The 22,006-nt window shown below is 27.1% G+C and overlaps 1 protein-coding gene across 1 annotated transcript; it reads right to left on the reverse strand.

Annotated features, from left to right (window-relative positions):
* Nucleotides 1–278: 278 nt before the first annotated feature.
* LOC132917362 (apolipophorins) lies at nt 279–19,542 on the reverse strand. The gene is made up of 46 exons (XM_060978077.1): nt 19,409–19,542; nt 18,535–18,692; nt 17,097–17,168; nt 16,784–16,989; nt 16,510–16,698; nt 16,279–16,428; nt 15,951–16,137; nt 15,506–15,767; nt 15,235–15,400; nt 14,812–15,144; nt 14,473–14,623; nt 13,833–14,049; nt 13,676–13,748; nt 13,440–13,607; nt 12,982–13,167; nt 12,726–12,913; nt 12,012–12,272; nt 11,743–11,939; nt 10,790–11,665; nt 10,522–10,727; nt 10,236–10,430; nt 9,903–10,123; nt 9,695–9,839; nt 9,483–9,636; nt 9,201–9,416; nt 8,907–9,133; nt 8,588–8,767; nt 8,351–8,503; nt 8,121–8,283; nt 7,862–8,058; nt 6,630–6,850; nt 6,259–6,563; nt 5,894–6,021; nt 5,694–5,822; nt 5,318–5,618; nt 5,032–5,240; nt 4,435–4,668; nt 4,236–4,366; nt 3,969–4,141; nt 3,288–3,471; nt 2,494–2,702; nt 1,844–1,965; nt 1,672–1,783; nt 1,371–1,477; nt 679–900; nt 279–513 (listed from the first exon to the last, which is right to left on the reverse strand). Exons 2-45 carry the CDS (start codon nt 18,599–18,601, stop codon nt 709–711), a joined length of 8,763 nt encoding a protein of 2,920 aa, XP_060834060.1. The 5' UTR covers nt 18,602–18,692; nt 19,409–19,542; the 3' UTR covers nt 279–513; nt 679–708.
* Nucleotides 19,543–22,006: the final 2,464 nt, after the last annotated feature.

Here is a 22,006-nt window from a genome sequence, read left to right on the forward strand (position 1 = left end):
AATTTTGAATTATAACATAAACACTTTTTCAAAGTATTTAGACATTAGGAACATATAGGCGCAATTTGAGTTTTAAATTTGGAGGGCTATTATAATTTGCATATATGTGGGTACTGTGTGTATGCTCCCTAAGATATATAAAGGTGGAAAGGGATATAAACAAACCATTTTGGGGGAGGGGGGCTATGATTGATTTTGAGGGGGCTTAGCCCTCCAAGCACCCCTCAAATTGTGCTTATATTTAGGAATAGTGATTTTCATGAATAAATCGTTACTAATTTTCAATGCCGTTTAAATATTTTATTTTTTTTTAATAGTATGTAATAATAATTAACAAATATAATAGTAATAACTACTATGACAGTAATACTAATTTAATAATAATTATAATAATTTTTAACATTTTTTTTTTTTTTTTGGTAATACATATTTTTGATTTAAAAAATAATATATAATTGTTGGTTTAAATATTTCATTTGAGTATTTGACCAAAATACGTGCGTATTTGTAACACTGTAAATGAAAATAAAAACAATTAATACACTATTTTGAACAATTCTTGAAGACAACTACACTACACGATAATCGGAAGTATCTGATATAGACAAGTGTGGTTACATTAAAAGTTAATACGATTACAAACAACACTTTTATTGAGAAGTAAAAAAATATCATTACCTTTGTATAACTCTGCATGTTTTTCATAGATCAATTCATGACGACAACGCATTTCGCGTATGGCATCACTCCGTTATATAATGAACTAGAACAACTTTTCTCGACCACTGAATTACTAACGGACATATCTACTATGGTCTTGCATATCGAATGCAAGAAAATCTTTAATTGTGAATTCGTGGTTTGGGTGAAAATCCGTGGATCATACATGGTACCACTTGTCTATGAAACACAAAAAAATCATAACGGTTAGGTACAGAAAGTAGTATATACATTATACATAGTACGTAAAATTTAATATCGTCTCATTTAGCGGCATTCTCGGGGAGGGTGGATGCATTTATAGGGGTAAACCAATTATGGGCCTTGAATTTTCCAAATTTAGTATTTTAAATAATATAATTATAATTAGATATAATAAGTATATACATTGTTGTAGTGTAAACAATTGTTTAAAATAAAAAAAAAAATCAATATTTATTTTAGTTTTCAGTCATGGTCTGATTTTTAATGCATACATTTTTTTACTTATTTACCTTTTTAACCGTTTTTGAATGAATTACATTTACACCTACTGGTTAGTAAATAGTAATTATCACTTTTTATATTATCCCTTCCCTATGGGAATTCCGGAAAACGCTACTACCTACTCTATTTTCATTTATTATATACTCTAATTTAATTTTACTAACCATTAACACCAAATTTGTCTCTAATGATTTGTTATAAGTATACTCATAGTCGCTGGATTTACCATTCGGCGACGAAAGTGTGTAAATGGTGTTCACACCACTCGCTCCTGAAAAAATAACACATTATAACAACTAAAAATTATTATTTTTTCTACTCGACGGGTTGTGTCATATATATTATATGCATATAAATGAACATTGTATATATACACACACACACACACACACACACACACACACACACACACATAATATAATATCATAATTATTACGTTAATACTTAAACACGAAAGATACTCACCGAATATTTCATCATCCGAATTATCACTCAAATTGATGGGAGCAATCAGGTAAAAGGAAATGCCTTGTTTCGTATACCATGACGTTACGTAGTTGAACGTGTACTGAGATACCTGTAGTGCAAAGTGGTATATTTTTGATCGATTATCGTAATATTTTACTCAAGTACTTACGCCTATAACGGGACTTTGGGCATCGTATAGAGATTGTGCGACAGACAAGACGACTTTAATAGCATTCGCTCTGTATGGATAGTCGGCCGAAAGTTTGTACGCTTTGTCTTTTGAATTTTGACCTGAAAGTAAAATCATAAATATATTTGTGCCACAGTCCGATACTCCGATAAAGTCATATCTCTTTCATCCATTGTCATCGATTTAACGTGTTATTATACAGCCTCAATCTATTTACCACAGGTGTACTTAACATTTTAATTATTTAAATTAATTTAATGTTTGACTGAAAACGAAGACTTATATAGAGTACCTATGTTATTAAATATGGGTATTTGGTGGAAATAATTGTATTAGTCCAACTAGATACGTCGTACTACGTATACAAAAAAAAATTTCGGGGGGTTTACAAAATATAGCAATACAAATTGTGCCGCAACATATTAAAACAATTTTTTCCTAGTAACTCGAAATTATTTTTTTTGGGGGGGGGGGGGGGGGGTTGAACCCTCCTGTATAAGCCCTCGAGTCTAACTATGTGTCTGTGTGTCACATATATAATATATTATCCATATTTTTTCGATAACAATTTAAAATAAATTACATTCTTAATTAGAGTCCAAAAATAACATAATATAAACGCATCTTACCCATAACTTTTTTAAATGAATGTATCATCTGAGATTGCAGTCTACTTGTTTCTACGTCATCGTCAGCAGTGGTAGTCTGAGCGTCTGATGTCCATTCCGGCATGTTACTCATTATTTGTGTATAGCCATTTTCACCATTAGTTGTATACATATGCACTTCAGAATCTGTACATTTTCCAGAGTATCCAACAAAAATAAATTTGACGTCACTAAAATTTAGACCAATAATATAGTAAATTTAAAATTGTTTTTAAATGATTCTCATTATAGTTAATTTGTTTTACTTAGTTTATTTGCTAAATACTTATTAGTTGCAGCTTATAAATTAATAATTTTATGAAAATTGAAAAAGTATACACGTAAAATAAAGTTTTACACGGGAAATACTAAATTAATTTTGGATATGTCGGAAATAGACCCACAACAGTGAATTTTGGTGTAGAAAAATATCTTATCCGAGACGGTTAAACGTCATGTAGTGATTTTAATAATTTTACTATTGAAAAAATAAATATTAACATAGGTACGGCATATACATACATTTACATAACATTTTTTTGACAAAAACTTTGAAATACTTCAACTCACCAGGGGTATATATATATATTATAGTAACAATATTTATCACACTTTTACTAACATAATACGTGATGCCTTTACGCTGTATAATCAATACGTTGGTTACTTATTACCTATTATAAGTTGAATATATTTCAACTCGAATCACACAATACAGTGTGAAGGCACATAACGCCTTGTCGCCTTATGTTATAACGTTATATAATCATATTTACTTTATTCCTTTTCTGTTAAAATTGCTTGTAAGTTTTTTTATGAAAGGATTCAATATTTTCGAAAATGTTTGTTCAATTTCTACGGCCTCTTCGAACAAAATCATTACATCTGCTACGTCATTTGGTTCAGATATTTGGACATTCGTCGTCGCGTCTATCGTTCTTTCGTGTATCGATGTCGTTACTATATTATAAGAAAAAAAATGACATTAATAATTTAAGACACATGTATCTACAAGTGTATTATTATAAAAACCTATAATTTCTATAATTATTAAAACCACAGTGTACCTATCATCTAGATTATTATTTATGAGACGCTCACTAAAATACACTAAGTTTTTATTCTTATATTGATACTGTACACTATACATACGAATGTTTAGATTAATATTAATTGAAAACCAGTGCCATAAATTACTAATTTTTATTATAAATAAAAGGCATCAGACTAGATATTTATTGCACTATCGCAGTGTCACATTATGCATGTAAAAAAATGATCATATTGAAATATTTTTATATTTACCACGAGAAAAAATATGTACCTTTTGCTTTACCTAATAAGTGTCTACACTAAAGTAAAAATTACACTAGATGCTCAATAATTTTAATATATATTTTTTAAGAACGAATGTAAGGTACACTAATAAGGACCACGATGTACTTGAAAATACTTACTGCACATATCTGGAATATCACAATTTGACATAAAGTTTTGTCTGGCCGTGCTTACGAAAGCTTTTGCCACTAAACAAGCCTTATCCAAACTATCTTGCTCAGATGTAGCTGAAGAAACGATTTGATTGCAAATCGTTCTATACGCTGTTGGTGAAATAGCTTGGAAAAACGGTCTAAGTACAAAAAAAATTGTATGTAATTGTTACCTACGTTTCTGTTACCCGGAGTACGTAATTAACTATATTAATTTATGAATTATATGTTTACTTTAAAGAAGATTTTCCTGAAAATAAGCTGGAACATAGTGGTTGATCGGTTAGCAGTAAATCGATGTTAGTCGGTTCGGAGTTTCCAGATTGTCTGTACGCCGACAAAAACGATGCCATGTCATCGGATAACTATTATAAAAATAAAATTTAAAATAATACAAATTTAATGTTTGATTTTTTTTTCAATCATATTTTACTTCTCCGTTAGGAAGTTTGAAATCAAATTTAGGTTCTTGATACATTGATCCTAGTAAACCACGCACTTGACCATAATAGTATCCATTAATAAATACTTGAATAATGTTGAAATCCAAAGTGCATTTAATACTGACACCAACAGCAATGTCGATTTCAAAGTAATAAACATCCTTCCAGGTTTTTAAATTGTCATTTGTAAGTGGAAAATCAGCATCTTTACCATTTACAGTGACCTGTTAATATTATTTAAAATTAGAAACTAAAATTTGATCATAATTAAGATTTAAGAATCTATATTGTTAATAAAAACTAATAATATTACAAATAGCAATAAAAAAAGGATTAACCTCGGGCGTGATGAGAAAAAAAATATTCATTAATCTAATTTGAGCTAGGTATTTGTACTTAAGACTGATTAGATATTAAATAATGTTTCATTAAATAAAAATATTGATTCGAACGTTGTTTAATATATAATTTAAAAATAATAATGTTTTGGTGTATTATATTCTATTTAGTATTTACCTATTATTTTATTTGTAAATTGGTGACAGCAGTATTTTATATACAAGGTTAATAATTATTCTTTTACTTACACTTCCTCCAGAAAGTAGTTCGTATGTTTCGCCATTATATGTTGAAATCGATAATTTTGTTAAAATGTTATTCTCGTAATAGGCAAGTATTGAAAATTTGTTGTTTACATAATCCTCAGCCAACGTATAACATCCAGTATTTGGCATAAAGCTGTAGGGTTGACCATTGTACGTGATTATATTGGTGGAGTCGATAATAACACTTTGGACTGTACGAACGACAAAATATATGAAGTGTGAGTTAATAATTTTGAGTACATTTTAAAAACCAATATGTATACATTACCATCGTACGGTGGTATTAAATTCGACGGATTCGCATATTTATGATACAACTGCATATTATATTCATTGAATTCGAATAATAAAGGTTTATCATTGGTTGGATATGGGAATGTGTTCGGTGAGGCTATATGAAGAATAGTCTGGCAAAAGTTAGTAAGTTTACGCAATGCATTATAAATATTCATTGCTCTCTCGTGATCCACGTAATTGGAGAAATCAAATATCAATGACTTCACAACTATAAGTCCTCTATTCCTTAAGGTTATTATCTCTCTCTGGCTCACCGGTATATCATGAATGACCTAATATACGATTAAATTAAAATTATAAATATAAATTGCATACATATAATATAGTTATAAACACATAATACTTACATTATTTATGTACTTATCTAAAGCTTTGATAAAACTAGCAAAATCTATAGTTGGAGCTGACATTTCTAGTTCTTGCAAATATTTGTGTATTTCCTCCCATAATTTTTCTTTGAAAGGATATGATTTTAACTACAAATAATAATCATTATAAAATATATGAATACAATCATAGATTTTATTTTGTTCTTAGAATATTTTACTTCTTCAATTTTATCTTGCAACTGGTCATAAATCGATAAACTCTTGATATAATCTTCTGCTAAGTCTTTAAGGTTATTTATTTTATCTTCAAGTCCCTCGATTGCTTTCATAAGTTTATCCATAACACCTAATTAAGAAAACAGACGGAATAAAATTAATTTTTGAGTCTTCATACGAATTATCTGTGATGAGGCACATTTCGTTATAAATTTAGTTAAATTAAAAATTATATGGTTTAAAGTGAAATCATAAAGTAAATAATAATTTTTATTATTATGTACCAACTAATTTTGATTATAAATTATTATTAAATCAATAGACAACACATTTTTAAAATTAATTCACTCAATAAAAAATATCTTACTATCATAGTACTCTTTAACCGAACGAGGTTCTGATGATTCCATATCATTCATTGGTTCGTCAGTATATAGATTTAACTGTCTTAATAAGTCACGTAAAGTAAGCTTCACTTGGTCGATTAATTCATCAATATCACGCTCCAATTTATCCATGAATATGTTTACTTGTTCTGAATAATACATGTATATTTTCTTTAAATAATTTCCCATTTTTCTATTTATATATCTAATCGAATCTCTGAAGTAGTGACCGTTATGATCAATAAAATCAATAACATCGGAAAATACGGCTTCTATGGAATTTTGTCTATAAGCGGATAAAATACATTAATTTACCTATAAAATGTATTATATTATATTTTTTCAAATTTACATCAACATTGGTACTTGTTGTATATAATCATCATTCGATACTTCTTGAAGTATTTGGTTAAACTCGTCGCGCGTATAATTTACCAATGCACGATATTGTGGTTGAGCTTTTCTTGCTTCGTGGAAGCGTACTCTACGCTGTCGTTTGGCAACATCAATTATATTTTTCATATTACTGTGTACATTTATAAATATTTCAATAAATTGTCCCTTTAATGATTGCTAGAACATAAGAATTGAATAATTTTATATTAAAAAAGTGGATAAGTAGATGTAGTAGGTGCTGAGTTTATACTTAATAATAATTGAGTAGTTAATTGTAATAGACGTTTTAAGTTTATAGTCAATAAAAAAGATTATAGAATAAAAAAAAGATTCTGAGGCAAAATGGTTAATTAGCCTAAGTATATTTCATTTATTCATTATATGTATATTTATATTGCTTCAAAAGTAATTTATTTTTCTATCACTTATTATTAGTAATACGATGGGTTGAATTAATGTTTCTGGATAATATATTTATATCATATATATTATTGTTACTAACTTTTTAATCAATACCAAATCACTATATAATAATAAAAATAAAAAATAGGCAATAGTTTAAAATTAAACTAAATTTTTTGTAAATATTTAATTACTAATCGTGTACCTACCTACAGTAAAATATAATAATATATGTAAAAGTTTAAGTCCCCATGTATATTTTTAAATTAGAACAAAATTACTAAAAATCATTTTTCGTTTAAACATAAGATTTTGTCAACATTTGAACTTCAAACGCTTATAAAAAAAAGATCGTTCTTATGATGTATTTATAATATTTTTGATCAATTACTTAAAGGAAAACTTGTGTGGGATTTTGTATAGCATTTTCCAGATTTTTGGAAAATCCTATTTTTTTTTATTAATATTTAAAAAAAATAAATCAAACAACTATAAATAACTTAATATTAGTCCAAATATTTTTTAAATTGTATAAAGTTTTGTAAATGTAAATATAATTAATATTCTTATTTGTTAAGAAATAATTAATTTTTTTATTCTTAACTCCCTCTAAGTACCTATTAGATTCAATTTCCTACTAATAAAAATATTTAAGTTGAAAATTGAAAAATCGTTATTGTTCCAAAACAAAAAATACAAAAAATATAAAATATAATTGTAACACCGATAAATTGATCACTCCGCTTAGTTAAAAAAAATTCTATAACGTATATTATATGCACATACCCAAATTTCATTAGTTTGATCTGTACTCAAATGGTTATTTGTTTCCCACCAATTTTCTTCGTTTAAGGATTTTTTTACGTATCCCACAGGCATAACGTCATTGCCATTGTTTTGAACACGAGTAGCACTAATAACGGCCGATTCATCCATAACAATAGAACCGTCGACTATCAGCTGTTCTTGACTTCCCATTTTATCTAATAAAGATATACATAATTTACATTCAATATGAATTATCTCATCTTAAGGTAGTACTTACCTTCCCATCCCATTATGAATTTGAAACTTGGATTTGCGGTTAACGACAATTCAAAGGAATATGGACGTTCATTGTAATGTATGTTTGAACGTGTATTCAAAACTCCGTCTTTGACCATAATTGACGAATCGACATCGATCACGGCAATATCAAAAATATTAATCTACATACAAAAAAAAAATTAATATTCACAAGCCATTTCTTAGTAATACAAATAAAGAAATACAAACTTTATTAGTAAATCCTTTAGGCACTAATTCAAAATGTAGTTGAATAGGCTTAACAGTATTATTCGAGTCAATGAAACGTACATCTAAATATTTTCCCCATTTTTCATTTGAAATATACAAAGAATCTTTGACAGCATAATCCAATTTCATTCCCTAAATAAAAAAAATAGTATGGTATTATTATAAGACAATTATTATTTCAAACGTAAAAATTAATATAATATATCACATGCTTACATCGCTTTCAGCTTCTAACAAGGCAGAATATAAAACTCCACTATCTTGAATGTCTCTGTTCAAACTAGTATGAAGTTTTAATGTTTGCTTTGTAGAAGAGAAAATGTCAAGTTCTAATAGTATTTTCAAAGGATTTTCCCAGCTCTTTAACATCCGAACATCGGTTTTGACACCCATTACCTAAAATATTTCATTGATTTTTAAATTTTTTTACATAGGTATGAATTAAGTTACTAATTTCTTTATATATTTAGTAAAAGGCTTTAAAAACAGTGATTTTCACTTTTTACCTATATAAAATTAAATTTTTTTATGTTACCTTGTTATTAAATAATGGTACATATATTTTTATGTCACTGGCTGCAGAAAGTCCATCCTCAAGTGAATAGTAACTATTGATTGACAAGGAGCTTTCAGAATCTGAGTCTTTTTGATAGTCTAACCACAATTGGCCCGCATAATTCAAATGATATCCTCCATTTATATGGCCTAAGCTATAATGCGCTAATCCTCTTATTTCTCGTTGCTTATACAAAAACTTGAATGCTAAAAAATAATATTATTTTCAGTAAAATATAATATTTATAAATTTATAAAATGCATAAGATCCAACCTGTTTTTTCATAGTTTGTAAACCATTTAATTTTATACAAGTCAGTTAAAACGTCTGATGAATAAATTTGAAGAGAATGCTCTTCATCTAATGAGTAATTACCAATTTTTTTATAAGATCTAAATTCTAATACATTTTGGTCATCATTAGTAAAATAATGAAAAATACTCGAGGAATTTACTTTAAATACTAAATTATAAGACCAGTCGAATAAACCTGAAATAAAATAATTATTATTACTATTCATAAATATTTATTATTATTATTATTATTAATCTATACTTATTATATCATATTCTAAGTTCATATTTATGTTTTGTTCGTCATCATCTATTTTGTGTAGGTGTCTTAAGTTAAGCGTGTGATTAGTGACTTCCAAATGTTTTTGGTATAGAATTTGCTGATTATTTTGTTCCAGTTCAATTTTGTACCCGATCTAGAAATATATAATAATGTTTAAATTATGACTAGATAAAACTAATCGTTGTAAATACTTGTTTTCCAGTAGAGTATTGTTCATCAGTGTAATTTTTGTATATTATTTCAAAATTAATAGGTTTGACATTTTGTGATTCATTGGGAATACTCTCTCCAAACACATAAAATTCACCATCGTTTAGTGTTAATTTATACTTGAACCTTTTATAATTATTTATTCAGAATTATTTATTTTATATAATAATAAAATGTAAAAATAATTACTTTTCAGATAATAAAACTTGATTATTAGATATGTAGCGAACTGTAGCAAATCCGCCATCTTCAATTTCGGGGTCAGGTTTACTTTTTACTGATAAATGGACATTTACCAAATGTGCTAATGGAAAATCAATGTTTCCACTCATGTGGATTTGACGTCCGTTCAAAAGCATTTTTCCAGTTGCATTCAAATAGTTTGAATTTTGATCACCAGGCCATAAGACCTGTAAAGTACAAAGTTATAATTTATTTATTTTTTAAAGAACCTATTCTCTTTCATTCTCTCTTATCTTCAAAAATAATCGATTGAATGTTTTGGTAAATACTAAAACATACATTTGTATTGATTGCATACGTGTTTCTTGTTTCTAACCAACCATGTACTATCATATAAGAATTATATTCAGGATTGGGTGAATCATAGGTAATATTACAAGAAATATCATCTTTTAAAACATTTATGTCGGCCATAAATGTGGAACCATCGTGGATATCATAATGAAGAGTATACTTGTAAAAATCATCCGTAAACTAAATAAAAAAATTAAAATGTAAAACAATATATTAAAAGTAGTCTGTTTAATATTAATAAAATAATAAGGTATAATAAGTATATGCCAACCTGTTGTACTGTATTAATATGATATTTTCCAAATGTTTGCGGATATTCTGAATTAAATTCAAAATAACTACCTTCTATATTCTTATTTTGAACATATTTAAAATCTCTATATCCAGTATTTGATGAGTCCGAAACAAGAGAATTTTCTAAAATTCCACGAATAAATAGTCCCGTGTCTTCAGTTATCGGCAGAACAGTGATATTACCTTTGAACATGATAGCATATAATTAATAAAAGCACAACCATTTATTCCATAAAATTGCTTACCATTAAATGCCAAATCGAGAACATTGGAAGCCGAAATATTTCCGTATATTGTGGGTTCATTGTTTTCAATTAGTATGTCACAGTTTGCTTCTAAATAATCATCGTCCAAGCGGATATAATGTTTACTTAAGAATACATATGGTGCTTCAATGTGAAGTTCATGGGATGTGAGTAAATTCAAAGTCTTAACTTTGCGTAGTAAAGCTACGAATTTGGAACTTGGTTTATCATCATAGCTTTCATCAGTTTCCAATTGCTGATCGGCTTGTTCGTTTTTAGTCATATTTAAATTTAAGTTCATTTTGAAAATCGGATAATCTCCACTAAGAAGTCCCTCCATATTAATAGTAAGACTATTAGCAGTTAAACTAACATCCCCTAATATTTCATTGTTTTCAAAAGTAAACGACCCTTGTAAAGAATGTCTGCTCTTTGTAGTAACAACAGCAATGTCTCTTAAAGTTAATTTCGTTGGATAATTACTTTCAGGATTCGTATTATTATGTTTCACGAGAACGTACCCTTCTATGTCAAACGCAGGTATAAGATGATGTCTGTGTTTTTTAGTGTTCACTCCTGTAGAGTATTTAGCTTCGAATATTGGTGAATATTTTATTGTTTCATCATCCACTTTTTCACATTTTACTCCAGCATTAAAAATGTGCTGAGAACCATCGATATATTTAATTTCTATGGTTTTTTGTTCATTGGAATCAACTAATGTACCTTGCAGAATTTTTTTAGTGAATGGAGTTTTAAACTCTGCTAATATTTTTTTATGTACTTTAGTATCATAAACGAAGAGTAACTCCAAACCACGTTTGATGTTTGCATCCGGTGTAACAAATACGAACTTAATATATTTTACGGTTGTTGCTATGAAATAATTATAATAAATTATTAATTGGTTGATGAACGAATAACCGATAATTATATATTATAAGTACACTTACAGTTAAAGTTGTAATTTCCTTTCACAACATATTTAGTTAAATTTTCATCAACTTTCAAAATTTTTAAAGAAAATGACGATGGACCAGAAAATGGTAGTAAAGATTTTAATTCTCCATTCCAAGGACAATCATAATTAATGTAAAACGATAACCCTGAAGTATCCTTAAATTCATCAAATGTTCTTGTATATGATTGCCTAGAAATGAAATTGTTAACATTCATGTATTTTTATATAGATATTTTATTGTATTTCCCGCAAATATATTACGTTTCAACATCTGTAGACGAAAGAGGTGTTTCAACCGATTGACTTCCCTTTTCTTGTACTATTGAATAAGCTCCAGATTTTATAGTCAGTATATCCATAACATCCAAAGGAAGTCCATAAACTATTTGGAAACCTCGATTTTGAACCGTCTCTAACGAAACATCGGATCCTGTGGAAGTATGGAGTGAGGATGATATTTTATATCCGACATCAACAGTATATCCATCGATTGTCAATAAAGAGTTAAAATCAAGTGAACCACTGAAAATAATTGTTATAAATTCATCAGTTATAATTTATAATAATCAATTAGGTATCAATTATATAATATATATATATATCTTATTAATTTTTTTAGTCCAATTCTTAAAATTAGCAAATTCATTTCATGATATAATATGAACTAAACAACAGCCGCGAACCGTCTTAAAACTTGTTAATAATAAAAATTACAGTGGTGCACATAATATTGGTTAACTGGTTAAGTTGAATTGTTTGGATCATAAATATCTTAGTTTTAATGAAAACTGAACATTTTATGGATCTATTCATAAATGAAGATCACTTTCAAATTTGATAGACAGGTTAATTTCACAAATATTAAATGTAGTCATGTGTTAGATCTTAGATAGATATGATATGCTAAAGTATTTGGCTAATATTATATAATAAGATACATTTTTATATTTATTATAAAAAGTTTTAAATACGTACCTAGGTATAAGTTTGAGTGCAAAATTTGAATTTTCCGGATGTTTAAAATAACTTTCTAAATCAAACGTAGTAGCTATATCAAATTTAATAGCTGACGTAGCTTGGATTTTTAAGGATATTGGAAGTCCGGAACATGTTGCGTACTTATTTTCGAAATCGACGATTGGTATTTGTTTCCTTATATTCAGCTAAACATATGTTTGATTATTTAATGGTAAAATAGATATTAAACATAAACTTTAAAATAATTATTTACTTCTATGCTCTTTTTTTCAGTTATAGAACTATCAAAATTTTTAAGTATAGCATCAATTATATGTTGATAAGTAATTTGACATTCATTTCCTTGGAATGTAAACCAACCAAGATCATTTCCGAATAATTTAAGTGCAATATCAATATACATTTTTTTCATTTCTCCTTCAGGAATATTTTCACAGTCCTGCAAAAACAGTAATTGATATAATTTTTATTCATAATAAACATTACACACTTATTAATTCTGGTAGGTATATATTTATATTATATGATGTTTAACAGAAAATTTTAAAGTTTTTTTAAAGAAATCTTTATCGATACTTAAAAATACGATTTTATATATGGTTCGTGAAAAAAAGCATTGGTCACGTGACCGAATAAAGATTTAAAAAATAAAAATATTTGAATTAATAATTATACTAGTATACTGATATATATTATCTATAAACGACTTACTTGTTTAGAATATGATTCAGAATCTACACTATTCTTAGCATAATTTATTGCCTGAGTTACATAATTTTTAACATCATCAAAAGTAGATCCTTTACTTTTTGCAAAATATCCTTCGGGTCCAAATAGTTTTTCCAGTAGTGGTTCCAAATTTTCAAAACGGACATCAATCTAAATTATAATGAGAATTATTTATTATAATGAATAATATTTTTAAATAAAAGTATTTTAATATTTACATCAAAAACATCATATTTACGTCCAAACATGTACGTTTTAAGTGATGCAGAAGAAGACCGTGCCAAAAATGTTCTTTAAAAAAAATATATATGATTAATTATAGAACTTTCAAATGGAGTTAATAGTTATACTGTAATAGGTATAATGTTGTATTACTTATATGAATAAATAACTTCTCCGTCCAACAAAAATCCACTATGTAGTAGAGGACATTGATGGTAATACTCCAATTTCTGCGAGTAACGTAAAATATCATTGAGTGGTTTTTTTGATGACTTAATCATAATGCCTTCATAAAACTGTTTTTGGTCTAGTTTATCTTCATCTGTCGTAGTCTGCAAGTTACTCAAGTAGCTGAGTAAGTAAGCTCGGACTAAAATGAAAACAATTATTATAACCGTGATTATATTAATTTTTTTAATATTATTAATATAAACGTATTACATTAAAAAAATATTAAGCATTTATGAGTTATTTTTACATGTTACAGGATATAAATATAAGTTTATTAAGTTTTAACCATTTGCAAACTCACATTTTTTCTGTGGTCATAGTAATGGATTCTCACCTAATATTTATTTTAATTGGTAAAAATAATGTACTTGATTGTTATGTGCATAAATATCGTTATGAACTAAAATGTTTAGCATATATAAAAAAGTAAGGATGTACATTGTACAATCCTTATATTAATTATTGGTTGTTTTATGTTATCTTAAAAATGAACTAAATTTAATATTAAATCTAAAACAATAATGTTCGATCAAATGATTAAAACGTATTTTATTTATTTTACTTTGAAGTTGGGTGTTTTTGTCATCTAATACATCTTTTATAACAGATGCTTTAGAGTTGGTTGGATTAATGGCAAATACTTTGAACGCTAAAATACGTAATTCGGAATCTTCCAAGGTATCGGTAAAAATGTTTTCACAAGCTTTCTCCACCTAAATATAAAATGTAATTAATTATATTAAATATAATATATTAACCAAATAATTATACCTGCCTTAATTTGCTAATATAATTAACTTAACGATAAAGGTATATTTGACTCGTGAATAAATTTAATTTACTGTGATATTTTAACGCATATGGACGATGGACCACGATTTAAATTTATAACACAGCGTACCTTTGAATTTTTAGCATAGATTTTAAGCATAGCTAATGATGCTGCTTTAATTCTTTGAATAGTATTTTTATCCATAGTAATCTGAATAATCAAATCTTCTAGATCACTATTTATATATTGAACATAGCCGATACTTCTTAGACTAGCAATAATTAAATCTTCGTCGTTAGCTGATAATGAACCATAGCCCACTTTCTTTAACGGATTTCCCAAATTATTTAAAGTATTTACTACTTCAGGACTATTAAAATCCTGAGTGTCTTGTAGGTATTGTCTTAACAAAGCGCCAACTCCAAGATAGCCCTCTTTTAGAGCTCTGTCATTGAGCAAGCTCTATAAATAATAATAACATTTTTATGATATCAGTTTTATTTTTAACAATAATACGCAAGTGAAATATGAAAAATATTTAAATAGATTTACTGATGCTTTGACCACTGCCTCTTTGGTGGGATTTTTTGCGTTTGCCAAGTTATTAAACCACGAAATTGTTAATGAATCGCTTAACTGTTTACTATCTATGAGTTCTACAGCAGCTTCAATAGATTCACCACTATTAGCAGCCATTAGTGCATCTATGAAAATTTCCCTACAAGAGTATTTGTAACGTGTTACAATAGTGATTTAAACATATTAATTTTATTTTAAATAATATATTAAATCATATGTATTTTTCAACATTTTATCAACATACTCCGCTACGTTGGTATCCTCAAATCCAACGTTACCGCTCTTTATCATCTGGAACGCAGAAAGTATGTCGTCCTTCTTTGCCACTTTTAATAATTGTATTAAATTTGAAAAACTATTAGCACCGTCCATGTCGACTATTGGCTCGAGTTTAGTCAAAGCCAATTTGGTTGCAGCAATTAACGCGTCCGTATCTGCCGATCCAATCATTGCAGTTGGGTTTTCAAACATAATAGATCGGCATTTTGACAGACGGCTTAAATCCGCTAAAACAAAAACAAAAACGTTATACAATAATATATGCTTAACGTATTAATGTACCTTTGTGTCTCGTGCATGTACTGTGTATACGTATGTGTTTGTGCATGTACGTGTGTATGTATGTGTGTGTGTGTACGTGCGTAAGTATTAAAAAGTGAAAATAGGAATATAAAGATAATTTTTCTTACGAGGGCGAAACGTTGACATTTTCGCTAATTGTATGGTCATGGAAACCTTGATTTTAGTTACTACATCGATTGCACTAAGCGGTTGATAGAGGAAAATCTCTTTGTTGGCGACCGATACTAATGTGGACTCTTTTATTTTGAATTCAGAACTTTGAACGGCTGTTGAGAACGGAGAATCTTTATAAATCTGTATAAGTACATTTAAAACAAGATAATTAATATATCAATAAATCAATAACTTAACTTTGTAATGTGTTAATTTTATAGGTTGTATATAAAAGGGTATAGGTTGTATATATATATATATATATGTATATTGTATTCTGACCGGATACGATTGTGCCGATGACAATCCCAACAAATTTATTTTGTCGTGTCCTGTGCATTTTGTGAGATCTTTTTCCTTCGTTATTGTAAATTGCGAGTCCGACGATGTCCATGGATAGTATGTAGTATTGCACGTCCCTTGAATATCAGTCTATAATAGAATATTAATTATGATTACTGAATCATACATGCTTGTTATAATAAAAATAATTCATAGAATAAAAATAGGTACCTCAAAAAGATTTTTTTGATTTTCTTGTACCGACGACACTTGCAATGCTGATAGAATTGATCGTTTTAAATTCAACGAGGCGGTAGACTCATGTGGTAATGAACAGAAATTCTGACCGATTTTTCCGTTATTATAAGAAAACAGAATTGGATTGCCTTCTAGTTCCTTTAAGTCGCCTTGGCCATAAGTCTATGCCAAAATATACAGCAATTACTCATGATGATTCTGCAGTTTCGCGGAAAAAAATACTCGTGGCATAGGAAAATAAGCTAACCTTCGATCCTCCTTGAGTTATTTCAATATGCTTAATATAAAGGATGGCGCCACATTTTTGTGTCCCGATGATATTGGCTCTTCCTCTGATCGATACTTCTGATATACCCTCGTCGGTGCCGGTCGGAGCGATAATAGTGGTCTTACCGCTGAACACATACCCATATTTTGTGTTCTCGTCAAACAATACATTGCCATTTGAAATTCCTAAAAGTTTATTTTATAGTTTATTTTTCACCACCCAATCCGTTGACGCTATATACGGAGACTATATAATTGAGTAATATAAAGCATATTTCGATAAGTTTACGAACCTTCAGTACATTTTGTGGAACACAATACTGCACTTTCTTCGTAATCCGTCGTAATTTCAATTTGCACAGGAACTGAATATGAAAAAATTAACTTATCTTAATTTCAATTATTCTACGTATAAGACATTAATTAATTTATATTTTTATATTTTTTAATTTTATGCTACATTCAACTTTTTGAGCGATAAAATACAACTTACAATTGAATAATAACTTGGAAAAATTGGTTTACAAAATAAGGAACATTACTAAAATACTGAAGGTAAAATAACTAAAATATGAATGAAAAAACGGCGTATGAAAAATTGTTATGGGGTACGTGTGTTAAATATTCCTATATTAATCGCTGACCATTCAATTTACTGAGGACTAAATCTGGGTTGGTTGCTGTACCTATTTATGTGTATTCACATGTTTATTTATATAAAATTATCTATTTATTATAAAAAAAAACCGCATGTTAATCGAGTTAGCATTTTAAATAAGTACTTTGTTTTGTATTGAATACTTAGGTCTATAGGTATTTGTATTAGTTTTAATTTATTTTTTCGAAAAATGTGCAATGGATTTTTATTCAACGTGGGCGGAGTGATCATAATAAAAAAAGAACCAGCATGGCGGACTATAATTTTTAAAATATAATCATGTTTCTAAAGAGAATAAACAATTATTTAATAAATACATTTACATTACCTACCAAATAGTATGCAAACTATTATGTTAGTAACAAAACTACAAGATAATAATCTAAAGTAATTGAATAGTATTTGAAATATTTTAAGGAAAAAGTATTCAAGTAAAATCATTTTTTTTTTTGAAAATTCTTTACAACACCGAGTATACTACAAATAAAAACTGGATAAACAATTATTTATGTATCAACAAATAAATATCTATTTTTATTTTTTAATTTAATTAAATTGTTTATTTCGAATTTTAATATTTTGTTCTAGTTTTATAAACTTCGAACCCCAATTGTTTTCAAATGATATTAAAATATAATATTATAAACACACGAATATTTATAATATCTACTAAGTAGATTCTAATTGTATCTTTGAAAATGTTCGGTATTTAAAAATCTGATCAATTTAACTGAATATTAAATAGGTATGTCACTCGTATTTTATACGAACCAGATCTATCGCAATAAAACCACGCACGTAATTTTACTTTGGTAATGATTTGTACACGCAATTCGAAAATGCCTATATATATACTAATAACTAACATAATATGTACATTCAAATTTAAAAATTTTAATATATCTATTAGATTATTATTCAGCCTGAATATTTATAATTATAAGATAAGTATATTATAATAAATGTATAAATAAGGTACTTATAATGGAAACAACAATAAAGAATGATCATTAATTGTATTTAATTTATTAACAACAATTCAATAATATTATTTAATTATAGATAAAACTTACTTGAATGTCTTGACAAAGCTAATCCTACTGTTAGTGCTAGTAGGAATAACTTTATTAAGGTTTTCATGATTACTGAAGAATGTTTTTAACCAAATTGGTTCTCGTAATTTTATGGTTTCACATGGATCAAGCAAATAAATGATACGACTTTTTCTTTCCTAAAAATAAGAAGTCAATTTTAAAATGGCATCCACACCGACGATAAGCTGATAATACTTGTCGATAAAAGTAATGTTTAGTTAAGTTTGTAATTTTACAACATTTTCTAGTTGGATTGATTAAAAATATATATGGACCACAACATCTTTTGTTTGATTTTATTCGTGGTAATGGCAAAGTATCATTGAATAATATTTTTATTTTACCGTAAATATAAGACGAATTTTTATTTAAACGTACATAAAAATGATATATAAGTACTTGGGTACTCAAATTTCAGTTTATTTTTAAAGACTGAAAAGATCACACTAAAAGATATAGCACTATAACAATAGGTACAGTACGTCAGTACGACAGTACCTACATAAATAATATTGGAAAATTAAAGTATTTGTGGTGGAAATACTGGAAATGTTTTCCAATTATTCAAATAAAGGACAAACAACCAAAGGCATATTTAGGTTGTAGGCACATAGGATAAATTACTTAATAGTTAATTCTTATATATAGGTAATTTAAATTTTTTTCGTTTATTAAACATAGACAAATGTACTTTGAGAATAGATAAGTATAGTTAAAGAAGTATGAAGATGAATTATCATTTAGTAGTGTACACTACTGTACAGTGTTCATCTTGAGTTTTCAAAAATAAATTGTATATTTGTGTTTCGTTTAAGATAAATTATAAATCATTATAGTAAACACATTTACTTACCTTTTAAAATATCTAAAAATCACACACAATTAATGCTTTAATTATGTAAAATATTAACAACAATATTATAGTTTAGATTATTAACGAAAAATAAGACAGTTAGTGTAACAAACTGGTTAGAGCCACTTGCACTAGTGTCATAATTTTGCCATTTTGAGCTTTTTATACGACAACTTTATGACAAATGAATGTCTAGCGCATGATCTTGAATTGATTTTGACGTGAAAATATTATGCGTCCGCATAAAATAAAATAATTTGAAATTATAAATTAGCAAAATCTACAACAACAAAAAACAATACATTAAATAAATACATTCAAATTCAGTATGATGCACGTATTATTTATAAATTTCCTATTTTCATTCATTTATTCGTACTTATATAATTTTAAATAAATAGTCATATTCTATAGATTAAACATGGAGGATAATTTATAGGGTTCTGACGAAATATCTCGAAAAGAACAACGTAACCTTCTATACTCTTTGTGTGATTTATTCACAAGGCCTTATATTTTTCTACAAAAATGTGTTATGAATGTTTTTTTTAATATATATTTTTATTTACTGTTAATTATTTTTCTAATAGCACCTATGTTTAATTATTAATTTCGTCAATTAGTAAACAAAATACCAATTACAATATTTTCATTATATCTATGTAAAAAAGTAATGATCATAAAATAACATGTACCTAAATTAAATTACATGTATCAATATGTCATTATTTTTTGGGGGAAAGGGGGGGATATTTTTCGGGTCCCTCGCCAGCCCTTATTGAATCCGCCACTGAATACAACAAACGATTATGGGCGGAAACGGTCTTCCAACCCATAATACCAAGTGAATGATTCTTTGATACAGTCATTAGTCATTTATTTTATTAATTATGTAATATATATTATTATAATAATATATATACATTTATACCATGGCATATAATAGAAATTTATATAACGCAAAATGTAATAACATCTTTCTGTAAATACCGTACAACAGAAAAAATAGATAATATTTTAAAATGAAGAAAAAATGTTTTTGCGTATTATAAAATTCATAGTAATATAAAATACGGGACTATTTAAGTTCCCGCGAATAATATTTTTAAATTATAACAAAATAATTAACATAATATCAATATTTATACCGTTTAAATAAGTTATGTCGTCCGAATTGGAACTTAAAATGTCTATAAAAAATTATTGTCTTTAAAAATTATTTAGATTTTATGGTTTCTGTATGAAATACTTATAAAGAATTTTGTATCAAATTTTTAAAACTTAAATTGAAAAGCAAACATTTTTATGCATTTTTAACTACAAATTAGTTTGCAAAATTTTGCAAATTTGATGAATTTCGTAAAATTCTAATTTCAAATACATCAAAGAAAAAATTTATGCCTATGTATTTTAAATATTTTTATACAGATTTAAGAATACTTTTTTGAGATTTTGTATCATATTTTCAAGAATTTTGACCCAGCGAACAATTTTTAATCGACATTTAAAAAAAAAAAACGGAAAATTTCTCAAGCCTATTAGTATTTCAAAAAGAGTTGAGCAGTTTTGATAATAAAAATGATGATATAAACGTTTGATGAAAATGTCAAATACCTAATGTTATTTATTTATTTTTTTTGTAACAAAAAATTGTTTGAGGAGAAATAATTATTTTATGAGCCAATATCGAATGTCGTAAGTACTCAAACTTGAAATGCTCATGAATTAATTTGGCTTTCCGAAAGAATTGTTTTTCGTGTGTAAATAAAAAAAACTATAAATAAAGAATCTTGAATTACATTTTTAATTTTTAGGTTTAAAAACCAATATATTTATGAATTTCTTACTACAAAATAATTTAATAATTTTCGCAAATTGTATGTATTTATTTTAAAAATAAACACTGCGAATTTTTATGTTTAACCTCTTTAAAGTACAAACTAGATTCAATTTTATATCCAAAACCACCCCCATTTTTGAAAATCTAAGTATTTTATCAACTATCATGTACTCATACACCAAAAAACTTGATCAAGTCAATACATTGATTGCTCATTTTTGAATACAAATATATGATGTGAAATAAAATGATAACCTGTCTTTGCTCAGAATTATTTTTTATATACAATATTTTATTGAATTTAAATTTAATACATCAAGTCACAGTGACCCACTTAACATCAATCACACACAGAGTTTTATTTTACTTGGTTATTTTGAGAAGTATTGAAAAATTATTACTTTTAAAATTTAACTCTATAAAGAATCCACTATATTCTACCAAAAATTTAAAGTTAAAAGTTGAAAGCTGAAAGCATTTATACTACTCCAAAAGTTGATGAATAAAATTCACACACAGAGATCATTATAAAATAAATGCTTTCATCACTCCGATCTGAATCTAAAAAATGATTAATAAACATTCTTTTTTCAGTCTATGGATCATGCAGTATTTTAAAAGCATGTAAATTATTGTGTTATTTAGAAAGAGAAAATAATTAGTTTTTTTTTTATTAAGAGTGCATAAAATATGCAAATTATATGTATAACAAAATTATTTAAATCTTTAAATATGCTTTAATATGAAAATAAAATGTT

Source organism: Rhopalosiphum padi, chromosome 1, assembly GCF_020882245.1.
Source record: "Rhopalosiphum padi isolate XX-2018 chromosome 1, ASM2088224v1, whole genome shotgun sequence".
NCBI classification, from domain to species: Eukaryota; Metazoa; Arthropoda; class Insecta; order Hemiptera; family Aphididae; genus Rhopalosiphum; species Rhopalosiphum padi.

Coding starts and splice junctions, on each gene's coding strand:
- LOC132917362 (XM_060978077.1), bottom strand. CDS start 18,601: ATGAAAACCTTAATAAAGTTATTCCTACTAGCACTAACAGTAGGATTA. Junction 13,608..13,675: donor GTAAATATGATGTTTTTGAT/GTAAATATTAAA, acceptor ATTATAATTTAG/ATTGATGTCCGTTTTGAAAA. Junction 12,273..12,725: donor GCACTCAAACTTATACCTAG/GTACGTATTTAA, acceptor AATTATTTTCAG/TGGTTCACTTGATTTTAACT.